Source organism: Alexandromys fortis, unplaced genomic scaffold, assembly GCF_014885135.2.
Source record: "Alexandromys fortis isolate MF-2015 unplaced genomic scaffold, M_Fortis_MF-2015_v1.1 scaffold_27, whole genome shotgun sequence".
In the NCBI taxonomy this organism is placed as follows: domain Eukaryota; kingdom Metazoa; phylum Chordata; class Mammalia; order Rodentia; family Cricetidae; genus Alexandromys; species Alexandromys fortis.
Window position 1 is genome coordinate 2615196 of NW_026067952.1, and position 16512 is coordinate 2631707.

General features: G+C 54.4%; 2 protein-coding genes across 3 annotated transcripts in view; both read left to right on the forward strand.

Moving 5' to 3' along the window:
• Positions 1-2864, forward strand: part of Elmo2 (engulfment and cell motility 2) — a 37177-nt gene extending 34313 nt beyond the window's left edge. Inside the window, exons 20-21 of the mRNA XM_050151127.1 lie at positions 264-341; positions 1493-2864. Of these exons, the coding sequence (XP_050007084.1) occupies positions 264-341; positions 1493-1693 (279 nt within the window). The 3' untranslated portion in view covers positions 1694-2864. The remainder of the gene's footprint in view (positions 1-263; positions 342-1492) is intronic.
• Positions 2865-4144: 1280 nt separating this feature from the next.
• Positions 4145-15174, forward strand: Slc35c2 (solute carrier family 35 member C2). 2 transcript variants are annotated; one of them, XM_050151157.1, is made up of 10 exons: positions 4145-4226; positions 8105-8451; positions 8767-8917; positions 9783-9846; positions 10452-10524; positions 10943-11111; positions 11193-11276; positions 13466-13641; positions 14134-14263; positions 14440-15174. In XM_050151157.1, exons 2-10 carry the CDS (start codon positions 8332-8334, stop codon positions 14559-14561), a joined length of 1089 nt encoding a protein of 362 aa, XP_050007114.1. In that variant the 5' UTR covers positions 4145-4226; positions 8105-8331; the 3' UTR covers positions 14562-15174. The 2 variants fall into 2 exon arrangements, with proteins under 2 accessions (XP_050007114.1, XP_050007113.1); XM_050151156.1 differs by lacking the exon at positions 4145-4226 and adding an exon at positions 4255-4414.
• The last annotated feature ends 1338 nt before the right edge of the window (positions 15175-16512 follow it).

Here is a 16512-nt window from a genome sequence, read left to right on the forward strand (position 1 = left end):
AATTGTTTTTGTTTGTTTGCTTTTTTGAGGAAGGTGGGTCTCCCATATAGCCCAGATTCACCTCAAACCTCACTCTCCCACGTGCTGGGATCCAGGCAGGCACCACCACACCAAGTTCCAAGTTTAAAACACTACCACCACCTTTTAGGTGGACTGTGCCAGGGAGTGGGTGAGCTAAGGTTAACTCCCCCTGGGCTCATGGTTAGGGACTTGGTGACATCATCACTGATCACCGCTCCATATCACTCAAACTCTCTCTGTAGGAGGTGTTGGAATTGGCCTTCTCCATCCTGTATGATCCCGACGAGACACTGAATTTCATCGCCCCTAATAAGTATGAGGTAAGCACTGGGCCACACTACCTTGAACAGCAGTGCCCTAACTGTGGCTCTTAGTTAGAGAGGAGCTGTGGCCAGCACAGCAGTGTCCCCCTGAAAGCAGGTGGGCATAATGGACCACCAAGTCTGTGGGCCTTCTACCTCCGAGTTGGATTCGCCACTTTACTTTGAGGGAAGTTGTTTTGTTTATTTGTGTGTGTGTGTGTGTGTGTGTGTGTGTGTGTGTGTGTGTGTGTGTAGACCAGACTGGCCTTGAACTCACATAGATCCTGGGATTAAAGGCCTGCACCACCACACCAGCCTTTCATCTGACTCCTTAGGAGCAGCTGCAATTATTAGACAGTTAGGCATGGCGTGGGGATGGTTTTCCTCTGTGTGATCTTGCAGTCACATCTTCCCAGATGAGTTGAACCCCAGTTACACGCAGTGGATGCAATTAGACTGTGGAGCTAGATGTATCTGCACCCCCAACAAGGGACCCCAGTTCACCAGTAGCCAGGACGAAGCTAGTGCCCAATTAATTCAGTTAACTCATTGTTAACTGGGGGCCTGCTGTTGAGCACTTGGTGTCGGGCTGCAGGAGGAGCAGGCACTGGGGCTAGTAGGGCTGTGTTGGGATGGCAGAGCCCGTGCACAAGGCACTAACTAAGGAGAACAGCATCAGAGGGCTGACAGAGCAGACCCTGTGCTGTACCATTGCATTCTGGGAACTGAGGCTAGCCTTGAACCCTTGGTCCTTCTGCCTTTATCTCCCAAGTGCTTGGATGTTATAAGCATGTTCCATCATGAAAGTTATGCCAATTTCTTTTGTACTTCCCTTAAAAATATTTTTTAACATAATTGAATTTTTAAAAAAAAAAAAAAACAAATAGCACTGCTGAGTCCCTGTCTGCTTCCTTCTCTTTTGAGTGTGTGTTTTCTGCTCCTGTTTCATCCCACTGCTCCAGTAGTTTCCATCTTCTTGTATTCCTTATTTAAAGTTTTCACACAAATCCCACCTAAAATCCTAGCAGTTGATAGTGACAGCCATCTCCTATCTGCCCTTGCCCTCATCTCCTATGAGCTTTGCATATCCCGAATGGTCCCAACCAGCACTGCCGTGAGTCCCACTGCAGCCCTTGGGACCACGGTGTGACATTTGCAATTGCCCACAGTACTGCATCTGGATTGACGGACTCAGCGCCCTCCTGGGGAAGGACATGTCCAGCGAGCTAACCAAGAGCGACCTGGACACACTGCTGAGCATGGAGATGAAGCTGCGTCTTCTGGACTTGGAGAACATCCAGATCCCCGAGGCACCACCGCCGGTCCCCAAGGAGCCCAGCAGTTATGATTTCGTCTATCACTACGGATGAGCAGGAAGGGACTGGGGCCCAGGAGAGACACTGGCAGACTGTGCCTTGCCTCGACTTGTACAGACTCTGGAGTGGTCATAGTGACTACCCCTCAAACCCAATGGGACCCAGGACTTCTCTTGGACCCCATTCTCGAGGAGTCATGAAGTCAGGGCCTGCCGCCCTCCTCAGCACCACAGAGCCTGGGGTTGGGCCTGGAGGAGTGAACTCAAGATGCTCTTTCCTCCTACCCTGAGTCTGGAATTGGACTTACCAACAGCCATCCCATCCCGAGCCTACTCTCTGGTTTTCTGGAGAACTCATGTGGGCTGGAGCTGGCCCAGGAAAGGCTGCCCATGGGGACTGGAGGACTGGGATGGTGTGAGCCTTGGAGTGACTGTCTTCGGTGGCTCAGGCAAAAACAGGCCTAGTGCTTCTGCTTACTAGGTCTCTGAGGGCTCATTCCAGCCTCATCCTGTGCCAAGATGCTGCAGCCTCAAGGTTGGCCCTTATATCTCTGTCTCTAGGAGTATCCATCTCTCTTGCCCACACAGGTAGCAATCTCTTCCCTCAAGCACTCGGTCTCGTGCTGGCCAGGCAGATGCCTCCAGCCTGATTCCTGCTCCCTTAGGCTCCAGGAAATACTGCAGGGAAAGTCAGGTTGAGGCCTCCTAGCTGTCTCCCTCCATTTCTATCTTTTCCTTCCTGAGGAAGAATATTCCCATGCTCCCTAGTTGCAGGCCCTTCTGTTTGCTTCCCTCTTGCTCCCAGACTTGGGGCAGTTTGCCTTCCTTTCTTTCCTTTCTGGCACTGGTTTAGCCATTAGCCATGATTTCAAGAAGCAGCTAGGGCCACAGCTGTGCCATGGGCCTTCTCTGGTGCTGCAGCACTTGAAGCACACGCACAGCCTCTCCTTGGACGCATGTTAACATGATGGTATTCAGTACTGGTAGCCTGGCATGGTGGTACTGCCCAACCAAGAGTGTACTATATATTTTCTTTACTATAGGCCATACTTATACAGACGTGTATATATATTTATATAAGACCATCCTATCCTAGGACAGAATGTTGAAGGGAAGATGAAACTGAGCATAAAAAGGGATGCTCTGGGTCATGAGCTAAGCGTGTAACCAGAGAGCAGCCAGCTTCCTGTCAGTGACCGTGTTTTCAATAAATACTCTTTCATGGAGACTGTTTCCTATAAACACCGGCTCCTCTGCACTTGCTCCCTGTCACAAGGGTAGGGAGGCGCCTGACAGCCTTCATTCCATTTTGCCTGGGAGCGCTCCCAGCCTCCTTCCTGGAGCCATCCTCTCCCCTCCTTGTCTATCCTGTTGTGTCATGCACAGACTACTCATACCTGCTAGCTAAGCATGCTCACAGATTGTGGTACCAGGACAGAGTGTTTCCTGCTCAGCCCTGCTGGGTACAGCGTGGAAAGACGTACCATACACCCCCAAGTTTCCATCCTCCCTCTCTTCCCTGCCAGGGACACAGCCAGGGAACAGCTCGAGTACTTGTGCCTTTCAAAGAAGACATGTTCTGCACCTCGTGTGCTGCCTGGACTTGGTGCCCAGCCTTCCAGCTGGTGTTTTAAGCTGTTGCTCCCATCAGCAGCCTTGGTAGCTGGGAGGCTTGAATGAGGGCAGTGATGAAAATAGATACTTCCTCTTGCCACTGTTAGAAGGGGGTGAGGACAGGCGCTTTCAGAGGGCATAGAAAGTGCATGCAACACAGGCCTTGAGGGCTGAATGAAGCCAAGACCTTGGGCTGCGATGGGTACCATTGTAGGTCTTAGGAAGCGTTGAATGAACTAATGCTTGCATGATGCCAGCTGGCAGCAGCCTGCAGCAGCACTGTACACAAAGCACAGCTTACACTCTGGCCTTGAGCCTTCCGCTAGGAGCCAGAAACCCAGCCAAGTCATGTGCAAGGATCTGTTTGCAGTCAGTCTTAGTACAGAGCCCAGAAGGGCAAAAGCAGAGAACCGGGCCAGCTTGGGTCTGCAGCCCTAGCTCGCATGGCTTATGAGGTTCTCTTGCCCACATGCCCTGTGCTTAAAATAAATCGAATCTGGGTGTGCATGACTGGCGTTCTGAAGCCACTGCAACCTGCTTTCTTGGGCTCTCAGTAAAAACACACCCTTCCCATCCCTTCCTTTCGGGTTTCGTTTCCTCTGGGATGATCTTCACCCACACAACCTATTGAATAATTCTCACAAATGTATATGTAATTTCACAAGTGTCCATTATTACTTTGCCCAGACTGTCTACATTTCTAAAATTTAATGGTCCTCACATCATCTCCTGATGTTTAAGGCCCCAGAAAAAAAGCACATGAAAGAGTTATTAGTATATGTAATTCGTTCCCGTACGTCAGTTTAGGGAAAGAGACAGAGGTTATAAAGCCTGCTGTGGCCGGCTTGGCTAGAGAAAGATGCTCTGGCTCCACCCACCCTCACCGGCTTCCGGCGGAAGTCTCGCCTCCAGCGGCCCAGTGCCCAGCTCGCGCTTCCGGCAGGAGTCTCGGGGCGAGCGCCTGAGCGGAGGAGGTAAGTGGGCGTGCGGTGGGCGGTCCCCTGCGTTCCCGCCCAGCCCCGGCCTCAGTTTCCCCAGGCCTCTCGTGGCCCTGGGCCCATTCGCCGGGCATTTACCAAGCACTTACGAGGGGCCGAGTCTTGGGGGAGGGAACCAGATGGACGCTGCCGGGCAGGCGCGGCGATGACACGTGAGCAAACACGTACGTCACGCAGGGGGATGTGCCACTCGCGGTGGGGGCTTTGGGGAAGGCGGACAGAAGCAGAGAGCATCGGGTAACCTGGGAGGACACCGGCTGATGTGTTGGGCACACGGCTGAGTGTGCGGTTGCAGGGCTCTGGCAGGCGGGATCCTAGGAGGACCTATGACCCCAGCCCAGGGGTCTCCAGTCTGTTGGTGCTGTCTCTCTTAGTTTCTCTCCCTGTTGCTGTGCTAGAGCACTCCAACCAAAACAACTTAGAAAGGAAGGGGAAGGGCGCGATTTTCCGCACAGTTCTGTGTGCAACATCGTGGGGAAGTCAGGGCAGCAAGAGCTTGAAGCAGCCGGTCACGTCGCATCCACAGCCCGGAAGCAGAGAGTCACAAATGTGTGCTGGTGTCCCATTCCCCTCCATGCAGTCTGGGAGACCCTGCCCACAACTAGATGGGTTTCCTCGTATCAGTTAACCTGATCTAGAGACTCTCTCACTGGTGTGCTCCAAGGCCCTTCTCCCAGGTGATTGTAGACTGTGTCAAGTTGACAACTCAACTCCAGTTCTGAAGTGCAGGCGGTAGGTGAAAGGTAACTGTGGCTTAGAGGCCAGTAGAGAAGGGAAGAGAAGTGGGTGGGTCAACACATAACTAGAGGTGGTCTTGACAGGGCAGGATAAGAATGCAGAGGGGCGACTGCCTGTGGCCAAAGCAAACAGTCCTTAGGATGACTTTCTGAGTGACTTCAGAGTGGGACGGAGATCCGAGGAATATTAGGGTAGCTCCCTGGGGCACCTTGAGTTGAGCTGTCAACTGGAGCTTCCTAAATGGCAGTTAGGTTCCTCTGTCCTCACAGGAAGTTTAAGGTGGTCTTGGTGGGATAGGGACGAAGGCAGAAAAGCTGGGTTCCACCCCTCAGGGACCAGTTCTGATCAGCTGAGTTGGAGAGAAGGCACTGGCCAAGCAGCAGTCCGGAAAGCAGAAGACTTCAGGGACTGCTGCAAGTTACCGCCCCATAGGTCTCTCAGGAGGAAGTGGTCAGTTTCGCCAGGGAGCCACAGAAACACAGCCCGACAGACTGACTGGAAAGCTGTGTTGTAAGAGGTGACCGTGGGTCAGTGTCAAGTGCTGCTTCTCATGCTGGTGACACCCTTGCCCCAAAAGCACATGGTCAGAGCATCTGAGTCCTCTCAGGCCAGGTGCTGTGATCTCAGCAGGAGGTGGACGCAGAGGGGTCTGCTCACAGGGCTTTGATGTTCCAGCCTGGGCTTTGAAGCACTAGGCTTCACCATCGGGGCTACAGCTGAGGTGGTAGAGGGCAGCCAGGTGCCGCAGCGTTGCTCCACCCTGCTCTGAGGTAGCTGCTGTTTCTCGGGAACAGGGAGACTGAATCCCTTGCTTGGGCAGACATGATCACAAGTCTGCTCTCACCGCAGAGTGAGGGTGAGGGCCGCAGCGGTTTCACGTCTGTGTGTCTGGTGTGAGGCCAAAGCACTGCTTCGTGATGGCACGTGGAGCAAGGGGCCGTGTGCTTCCCGGGGCTTTCCAACTGGCGCTTGGCTTTGTGTTTGGGGCTAGTGACTTTCTGCATGGTCACCTAGAGGTGGGGAGCTAGACAAGCTCTCCGAAGGAAAGGCAGGCAGAATAGTGGACAGAGAGCACCGTAGTGACCAGGTAGGAAGTCATCAGAAGGTGGCAGGCCAGTAAATTTGATAAAAAAAAAAAAGGGAACAGGCTGTCCTGGCGTGTAGCATGCTCCACCGGGGAGGGGAAGCCGTGGTTCAGAGGGAGCAGTGTTTTTCCTGCAGTGTTGGAGACTCAGCCCAGGCCCTCCACATGCTCGGCCAGCACTGCAAGGTAACTAACTTCTGGACCCAGTATGGTTGTTACAGTGTGGGGTTGGGGGCCTAGTACCCCTGGCATCCCGTGAGTAGAGACAGGGATTTGATCATGGATTGCAGTACACAGGACTGACTTCCCCCAGGCCACAGAGCGCTGGCGTTGAGGGAATGTGGACATTGAGGTCTGTTCGAAGTTGGTTTGAGCCTGTGTCCCCAACTGTCCAGCAGTGTAAACAGGACCCTGTGATTAATGGCCCAGGTGAACAGGTCTAATCAGCGGTTGGATCTGCCTGTAGGGCTCATGGGGACCAGAGCAGGCTGCATGCTGGGGAGATGTTAGCCTGCAGAAAGGATGTCAAGATGCAAGGCTGCCTTAGGCCAGTAGGGCAGTGCCTCTCCCTTGGACCCACCATGTCTTTCGATCTTAGACTGTTCATTAACCCGAAAACCAGTGGTGTCCTAACCGTAGGTGAAGGGAAGGTAATTGATGACGAAATAAAATGTGTCCATCTGTCGGTTCTGACAGAGGTGCTGGAGTCACATGAGGTCACTGCTGTTCCTCTTGCTATAGAATACCTGGGAATGAGCCCAGCATAAGGCTAAACTCACAGCAACCATGATAGCAGCCCCAGAGATGTGAGCTGTTGTCAGCAAAGAAGTTTTCCAGAATGGGGACTCTTGGTTCCACTTTGACAGCATGCAATCTCATATGATAGAGCCCTGGAAAACCATGTTTGCAGAAATCAGAAGTGAGCCCTCTCTGTGACTGTCAGAGATGTTCAGAATACAGAACGGTGCAGAGCTCCTTGGGCAGGGCCTTTGCAGGCCCTACTCACCGAATGCCAGGAGCTTCCTCCAGGTTCCAAACTCCTCGGAGATAGCCACAGTCCAGGAGTCCTTTTGGCAGAGCCCAGAGCCAGCCTAGTTTGCCTCAGGAGGGAATGTGATAACAGGTTCCAGAGTGCAGAGTGGACTGACCAGACTGGAAGGAGGGAAGTCAGATTCCACGATGCTGGAAGGCTTCCAGGGGAGCTGGCATTTCAGCACGATGGGGAGGAAACAGCTGTAGTATGCCCAACGATGGGCCAATGCTCCCCAGTGTTCCCTGAGCCAGGCTTGCCCTGGGCACTCATGGTGTTGCTGGGCTGATTGACAAGTGGTAATTTGGTTTGGTGGGCACCTGCTTTCTAGGAGTAGCTCTTGGAGACCAGGGCAAGGGATGCCTGGGTCACTTTAGCTCCTCAAGACCTGATGAGTCCCCTGAAATCCCATACACACACACTGTCATGGGGCCATCAGACGAAAGGAGAATATAGAGAGTGCCAGGTATGTGTGAGACCCTTGTGGAGTGCAACCTTACCAGGGACAGCAGCATTACTCGGGGATGGGGGTGTGGCTCAGTGGTAGCATGGCTCCTAGCGCGAGACTCTGGGTTCTGTCTACAGCACTAAAAAGAAAAAAAAAGTTTTCTCAAATCACACCCCTCTCAGTTGCTACAAAAGAAAAGTAGGAGAGCAATGGTGGCTCGTAGACAGGTCCCCGAGGAAGAGGATTTGTACTGAGGAAGGATGGAAGGGTGGTCATCCCCTCTGTGCTGGGACAGACTGGCAGAGACAGACTAGACCAGATTAGACTCAGAACTGCAGGCGGACTCTGGCCTTTGTGAAGGTACCTGGGCGCTGCTGGAGGGTTGAGGCAAGGTCCGACAGCACTACACCTACCTGTTGAAAGGTCACTTTGGTGGGAACCCATGGAGGCCCGTGTGAATGTATACTAGAGCCCTAAGTCCCTGTGCTGGGTTGGGACCCATGGCCTCTGTGGTCACTGTGGCCAGACCCTCCCTCTCTTCTCTCCATTGGCAGAGCTGGGGACCTGAGACCTCCGTATCCAGCTAGCCATGGAACAGTTTGGCTCTGGCCACCAGCCCCTTAGGTGAGGACTCCGTCTGGGGCCCATTCACAGCCACACCATGGAGGTGAAGAGGACTCTTCCAGCCAGGGGAACTGTCCTTTGAACACCGTGGTCCAGCTCTGCTGGTTCTTCCTGCTAACCATCTTCAAGCGAGGCTCCTGCTCCTGCTGGCCCACGGATGGGGAGGTGGGCCCTTGATGTCGCCTTTGTGTGGAAGGCGGTGCTGACGCTGGGCCTGGTCCTCCTCTACTACTGCTTCTCCATAGGCATCACCTTCTACAACAAATGGCTGACCAAGGTAACCAGGGCCTCGCCAGCACAGGGTCTGGCCTGCAGGTGGCTGGAATTGGTACAGTTGTATTGGGTCATGGTGGCTTTTCCTGGACATTGGCCTTGAGAGGGCTAAGCAGGTGACCAGCAGGTTGTGATGAAACTGGGTAGGAATGAACCCCTGGGCTGCCTCCTCTCTGTGTGACCTACACAGTGGGGACTAACCCTTGTTCCAAGGGGTCACTGTGTGGCTGAGTCCCTGGGTTGACCCTGACCACCAGAGGGAGGAGATAGAGGGGCGAGCCACATCTCTCCACTCCTGCCCTCTGCTTTGGCCCCACAGAGCTTCCACTTTCCCCTCTTCATGACCATGCTGCATCTGGCCGTGATCTTCCTCTTCTCAGCCCTGTCCAGGGCGCTGGTTCAGTGCTCCAGCCACAGGGCCCGAGTGGTGCTCAGCTGGACGGACTACCTCAGAAGAGTGGCCCCCACAGGTAGGTCCAGCCTGAGGACGGCTGCTGGAGAGATCAGAGGAGCCCTTGCTCCCTACCTGTCGCCCGCTCTCCCCCTCACCCCCACCCCGCTTCTTCCTCACCTGTCTCCTACTGTTGCTTCTCATCAAAGCAGGCAGCATCCCTGTCCTTGCTGGCTTATGTGGGCCTCAGTGGGTTCCACCAAATGCGAAACAGGAGCCTTACTGGGTGACCATGCTAGGTCAGGCTAAAAGATTTCCAGGGTCTTGAGTGACAAGGCCTGAAAGGTGGATGGGCACCTCTGGCCCTGGGAGTGTGTAGTCAGAAGGGAGAGCCCTGCTGTTGGAAGAGCAGAAGTTGGCAGGCTGGGCTAGTTGTGGATGGCCAAGTGCTCTGGGAGCAGCTTGACAGGATCAGGTTAATACTCTTGTCTGGAGCCGTTCAAATTACTAAATAAAGGAGACTGACAGGCCTAGCCAATCAGGATGGACTCACAAAGGAGACTGATGGGCCTAGCCAATCAGGATAGACTCACAAAGGAGACTGATGGGCCTAGCCAATCAGGATGGACTCAAAGGAGACTGATGGGCCTAGCCAATCAGGATGAACTCAAGAAGGAAATTGATGGGCCTAGCCAATCAGGATGGACTCACAAAGGAGACCAATGGGCCTAGCCAATCAGGATGGACTCACAAAGGAGACCAATGGGCCTAGCCAATCAAGGTGGACCCACAGAGGAGACTGACAGGCCTAGCCAATCAGGATGGACTCTTGGCCAAGTGTTAACCTGGAGTTGCTTGGAAAGGAGGGGCAAGCAGGGTCTCAGGTGCCTCAGCCACATGCTTGCCAACTGGCTTCTCTGACCGGGTGTCCTCTGTCCCCATAGCACTGGCAACAGCACTTGATGTGGGCTTGTCTAACTGGAGCTTTCTCTACATCACCGTATCACTGTGAGTACTGGCCACACCCCCCACCCTCCATATAGGCCAAGCTCACTTGCTCTGTCCAGCGGGCAGTCTGTGTAGCCAGCAGTGGGCCAATTACTCCATCAGTCTCTGGGACCATCCCTTGTTCTCCCTCCGCTCCTTACTGGCACCCAGCAGTACTCCAAGAAGTCTCCAGCTCCTCCTTAAGCCCAGTGCAGAGAGAGATGCTGCACCTGCCCGCCAGGCAGCAAGGAGAAGCCAGGGGACTGGACAGAGCAGCTACAATTGCTTGTTGGGGGAGCAGTCAGCAGAGTAAAGAACCAAGCAGTGGAGCATTGCCATCAGCCCAGCTGGTCACCAGTCACAGCTCTGATATCTTGCTTTAGAGAAGGCAGTCCCTCAGGTCTCTGTCCAGGTTTCTCTAATCTTCCTTACCTAGACTCTGCCAACAGCCAGGTAGAGAACAGAACTTGGTGAACTTAACGTCAGACCCACTACTCCTCCCCCAGTGACTGTCAGGCCCCTAGGAGGCTTCTCTTAAAAGCTCATATATCAGCACAGATCTCACTGGCTTCCTGCTTTTGCTCTTTGGGTCTGCAGCCGTGTATTTGTGGGTATCTCTGCTCCAGGTATACAATGACCAAATCGTCCGCCGTGCTCTTCATCCTGATCTTCTCTCTGATCTTCAAGCTGGAGGAACTGGTGAGGCCCCGCATCCCTTTCCCTTCCTGTCATTGCATATGTGGAGACCACTGGCCTGGTCTCTTAAAATGTCTTTCTTGGGGAGGGGACCTAGATAGGTGTAGAAGAAGCAAGTGCAGGAGGGCCAGCATTCCCTGGGGTCTTGGGTTCCCATGAAGAAATTTGGTACTCATTGGGCACACTTGGAGCCTGGAATGGGCACCAGTACTTTGAGTACGATGTTAGAAACATGCCAGCTGTATGTCAGCCGTGTCTGCCAGTAGAACCTCTGATGGGGCGTGGAATGACTGGCTCCTGATCCCCAGCCCCAAATGTGGCACATGCTTGAGGCTGGAGCTCCCTGTGAGCTGCACTGTTCCCCTCCTAGCATGTGGCTTGAACCCCAAGCTCCCTGTGAACTGTACTGTTCCTCTCCTAGCGTGCAGCCCTGGTCCTAGTGGTCCTTCTCATCGCTGGGGGCCTCTTCATGTTTACCTATAAGTCCACACAGTTCAACGTGGAGGGCTTTGCCTTGGTGCTGGGGGCTTCATTCATCGGCGGCATCCGCTGGACCCTTACACAAATACTTCTGCAGAAAGCTGAACTGGGTGAGCCCAAGGGGAAGGTTGGGAGTCGGGCAGACAGGCCAACAGGCCAGGTATGACAACTTCCCATGTCGTGTTCTGCAGGCCTTCAGAATCCCATTGACACCATGTTCCACCTGCAGCCACTCATGTTCCTGGGACTCTTCCCTCTCTTTGCCATATTTGAAGGTACACTCTGTTTTCTACCTCTGAGAACCGTAGTACAGCAGATCCCACATTACTGCTCTGAGCTCAGCACAGTGCTACCCACAGGGGTTGCCCAGATCTAAAACTCAGTCCCTCCCCAGACTCCGTGGTTTGGGACTGGACAGACACACAGAGAATGACTACACTCTCATGACAAGGGTACAAGGAGTCAGTGTGGACAGCTCCAGATTTTCATTGCCCCATAACCGGATGTGGAGGACTATTTTCATCCCTATGTGGCAGGAGAAAGAAACTAAGGGAATGAGAAAGATGAAAGCTTGCCCAAAGCTCATCAGCAAGCCAAACTTGGTGCTCAACAACCTGGCATTAGGAGGCTAGGCCCTCTGTCACGTGGAGTGCATGCCTCCCAGGGAGCAGAGTCAGGGTCTGCCCCAGGTGTCATGCTTGGGTCGGAAGGGGGGATGGTAGAAAATGAGTGGTGGATGTCTGGAGTGATGACACCAGGACACCCTGGGAAGCAGGGCAGGAGGCTCTGCCTTGTGTGCTCAGGGAACGCGAACGCGGGCAGAGTGGCAGCTTCCGCGGCTGGGGTAGGAAGACAGCCTGGGTACACGGACAATTGTTCTGTCTCCTGTGGCTTCCAGAGAAGAGGCAAGGCCAGGGGGTTGTACAAGGTGGGCAGGATGTTGCCACCTTCCTTTCTTCTCTTCGGGGCTTTGGGATTAGTCTTGTTTACCCTCCTTCTCAGAGTCCCAGCTGTCCTCAGGGTCATTACCGAAAATTCCAGCCCACATCCATTTACGTTTCAAGCAGCGAAGCGTCTCCAGCCTCCCTGAGAAAATGATTCTGCAGCCTCGTTGTCCAGGAAACTTGTGTGTGGAGCCTCGTGCTCTTCCTTTTTAAAGACTCTCCCCATTCCTTCATTACGCCCCTTGTAGCAAACACCACACTCACCTCCTCCCCAGGCGTCCTCACTGTGTCCCCCCCCCCCCCCCCCCCCCCCCCCCCCCCCCCCCCCCCCCCCCCCCCCCCCCCCCCCCCCCCCCCCCCCCCCCCCCNCCCCCCCCCCCCCCCCCCCCCCCCCCCCCCCCCCCCCCCCCCCCCCCCCCCCCCCCCCCGCTCTGCAAACCTCATCCAAAAGCCCCTGGTCGCCGCCACTTAGCAAAGCTGCATGGATTTAGCTCCTTTAATCTTCTCTGGTAAATTAATCCCCCAAGCGCCTTCATTACTTATGTTGCTCTTACCCGAATTCCCTTCAATTTGCCACTGCCTTTGCAGTGCTGCTGAGCCCCGCACCAAAACAAGATGGCCCGCGTGCCAGGCTACTGGCCTGGGGCACACTGTTGTCACAGTTCTGTGCCCCCTCCCCCTCCTAACCCCCAAAGTTCTTGTCCCCCGTCAGCTCCCACCAGTGTCTACTGTGCCCAGTGGATTCTGACCTCACCCCTCTAACACGCCATGGGGACCTTCTGTGGAAAGAGCCCAGGACCTCTTTAGGGAGGGGCCGCAGCTCCCAAAAATGAAGCAAGGATTGACACTTGTACAGTGTGCTCTGGAGCGAGGGGCTGTAGGTTTGTCATGAAATTACATGTGTGTGGTTTGGTTTGGTTTGGTTTGGTGTGGGATGTGTCTTATGTAGGCCAGGCTGGTCTTGCGCTTCCTATATTGCTGACAGCTGAGGTCACAAGTGTGCGCCACCACACTCTGCTTTGAGCTTTTTTGTTTTTTGAGGTTTGTTTTGTTTTTGTGTTTTGAGGTCTGTTCATTAGATTATACTGCTCGTTGGAGAGATGACAGTCTAGTTGCAGCCCCATCATTCTCTCAGTAGGGAAACCGGTAGCCAAAAAGGAGGCATCTCTCCACCCAAATCTATCTGCAGCTTTGTAGTGGCAAAGCCCAGATTTGAGCCGGGCTGTATAGTTCAGTGGTAGTATATGCCTAGCGTGTGTGTGTGTGCACATATATGTTCACATACACACAATCTAAAGGTGAGGAGCCCTGCATCCATACATTTTGTGCCCCTGTACAATCAGCCTCTACCCACAGGTTCAGTTCCTCCTTGTTCTGTTAATGGGATCTGTAGTGCCACCATGGTCCCTGAGTCTCAGATCATCTGCATGGGACTGTTTTCACACACCCCATCCTGTCTCCTGCCTCAGACAAACGTCACACCAGGCCCTGGCCTCCCACTCTCTCCCTGTGGCTTTCAGGTCTCCATTTGTCCACCTCAGAGAAGATCTTCCGCTTCCAGGACACAGGGCTGCTCCTGTGGGTTCTTGGGAGTCTCCTCCTTGGCGGGATTTTGGCCTTCGGTTTGGGCTTCTCCGAGTTCCTTCTGGTCTCCAGAACATCCAGCCTCACTCTCTCCATCGCTGGCATTTTTAAGGTACATACCGGGAAGTAACCCTAGGCCTGGGTGTGCCTGCGTTGTACTTCACTGGCAGCTTGGCTCCCATGGCAGAGGCCTGGAGCCCTCATCTAGGTTGATCAGTGAAAAGTCCCAGCTTTGAGAGCTGGGCACATGAGTCAGGTCTGTGGAGGAGCTTCCCTCTAGACAGGTAGACCTCGTGCTGGAGTAGTAATACCCAAAGCAAACATTCGGGTGTAAGGGTCCTCTGGCTATGATGAGGAGAGCCCTGTCCATCTATGGGTGCCTGGCAATGGCAGACTCCCTCCTGTAGGGCACCTGAGTCGTCGCCTGGGGCCCGAATGGCTTTCTGCTTTTGCTGGGAGCCTGTGGGGAGCACCTGTGCACCTGCATCTCGGTGACACCGGGAAGCCTGCAGGCTGGTGATCCTGGCATAGAGGTCCCCCACTTCTGCCTCAAGGGTCAGCCTGTCATACCAGCTTCTGACCCAATGTCCTGCCTCTGCCACAGGAAGTCTGCACCCTGCTGCTGGCGGCTCACCTGCTGGGTGATCAGATCAGCCTCCTAAACTGGCTGGGCTTCGCACTCTGCCTCTCTGGCATCTCCCTGCATGTGGCCCTCAAGGCCATGCATTCTAGAGGTATGGTGGCCTCCTCCCCATGGCTTAGTATTATTGACTGTCCCGCCTACCATCCAGCTACCTCTTACCAATGGTTGCTGTAGCTTGGGACATGTGCCAGATGGCACTGCCACCCCGGGAGGATAGAGGTCATCTCCAGAGGTTACTAAGTCAGTAACCGGTGTGTCTACCCCAAGGTGATGATGGCCCTAAGCTCCCGAAGGGCCCAGACCCCAGCGCTGACCTGGAGCTGCTGCTCTGGAGCAGCCAGCAGGAAGAAGATGACGAGGAGTATTTTGTGACCCAGGGGCAGCAGTGACCAGTCCAGGAGCAGTGGAAGCAAGCCACTCTGCTGTCCTCTCTGCTGACCACTCTTGGTGGGGACAGGGGCCTAGCTGCTTCCTCAGAGCAACTGCAGGTGGTGGCCTTAGAGTCACCTATAGGACCCTGGTGGGGGGTAGGGGTGGCTCCTGCTCTTTCCTGGGGAGTGTGGTCCAAAAAGTGGATGCCAGGCTCACCCAAGACCTGGCAGTGAAGGGAGCCAGTAACCTCTTCACCACTGTTGCTCTGGCTCAGAGAGCCAAGATGAACTTCAGGTGTGTAGTTTCTCCGGTTGCTGGGTTCGGACTGCAGGGCATTGCATCTGGGAAGGAGCCATGGAGAGGCTGGGCCTCATCACCTGGACAGCCGCTTCCTCAGAGAGTGGATTTATTTATAGTTGAAATAATGATTTCCTTCTCCACTGCCCAATGTTGCCTGAGGCATGAGAGCAAGGAGAACCCTGGGGCCTGGCCTCTCCTTCCCCTGCCTGGGGCCTTTTCCTCTGCCCTGCCCTGCCCTCTGTACCTCCTGCTCCTCTTTCTGCCCCAGACCGCATCCTTAGGGCCATACTACAGACCCACCACCAGAAATAAACGAGTATTTGCTCAGTACCATTGTCTGGAGACTGCCAGAGTCACAGCCTCGGTTTGCAATCTCTCTCCGCCATGTCCTACCCACAGCCTCGGTTTGCAATCTCTCTCCGCCATGTCCTACCCGCAGCCTAGGTTTGCAATCTCTCTCCGCCATGTCCTACCCATTGTGCGACTTTAAGTGGATGACTTAGTTTCTCTGTGCTGTAGGTTGTCTGTCTTTTAAGAAGAAAAGGAAAGAAGATAATGTCTATCCCAGGCTTTCTGGAGAATGTCACAGATTAAATATTATGTATGTATTCTTTAAATATTGTCAAGAACCGAGAGACCATGGCCTTAAAAAGAATTTACCGAGCTGCTGGGTGAGGATTCAAGGCTGCTTGCTGCGTGCTATGTGTGAGGAGGGACTCAGTTCCAGAATGTGGGCCAAGTTGTGCACTTGTCTAGACCACAGTCCCATGGGAGGCAACAGGGCCATGCTGGGGGGCTGAGCCCTCTCGTAGCTTGGCGACTGGTGGTTGCGCCCTCCTCAGAGAGCTGGTCCCCTCTGCTTTGGCAGGGGAGCCGCCGACCAGGCTCTCCTATAGAAGTGCTTCAGGCACTCACGGCAGGTGGCGCCATTGGCTCACAGTTTGGCTCCAGCCCTGCCTGCTACCACCCCTGCCCAAACCCTGGCAGCAGAGGGTGCCTGACAGCAGTGGCATCTGTGTAAGTTTGGGCAAAGACCCAAAAGGGGCTCTGTGTAGAGCTGGAGCGAGCGGATCTCCATTGGTGCCCAGAACGCACGGACCACAGACTTCTGGAAGGGACAGATAGTAAATATTTCCATTGAGGACCATATGGTGTATGTTGCAACTTGAAGCAGGAAAGAAGCCTTGCATGGCACAGACACAAAGGGGTGGGGCTACAACCCAATAAAATCTGGTTTCCGAAAGTGAGTTCTTGCCCACCTCCTGCTGGAGAGGGATCCCTGGGAATTGAGAGTCTGGCAAGGAGACTGAGGCCCAGAAGCAACCGTGACTGCCTGCAGCCAAGAAGCTGGAACTGTGATTGGTGTCGAGTCCCGGGCACCCTCCGCTCTCTAGAACACTACCTTATCTGGCTCCTGCCCTCTGCCTTGGGTTCTGCAAGCTTGGAGGTCAGAATCACACAATGCTCTTGTTCCAGCCCAGTGATGTGGGAAGAAGCGGTGGGGGTGGGGGAGAGAGTGGGGAGCTGAACTGGGGAGGCTGCCTGCGAGGGAGAGGGCTGTGCAGCCCAGCCTGTTGCCTCAGGTGGATGAGAGCTTCCTGTCTACTCTGCACCGCCCCCCTCTCCAGGACACAAGCTGGCACTGCTGTCTGGTGCAGTAATTACAGG

Bases quoted from the DNA above. Each gene is read 5' to 3' on its own strand.
- Slc35c2 (XM_050151157.1), top strand. From the start codon at position 8,332: ATGGGGAGGTGGGCCCTTGATGTCGCCTTTGTGTGGAAGGCGGTGCTG. The intron at 8,918-9,782 runs GTAGGTCCAGCC...CTGTCCCCATAG, and splicing joins CAGAAGAGTGGCCCCCACAG to CACTGGCAACAGCACTTGAT. The intron at 10,525-10,942 runs GTGAGGCCCCGC...TTCCTCTCCTAG, and splicing joins TCTTCAAGCTGGAGGAACTG to CGTGCAGCCCTGGTCCTAGT.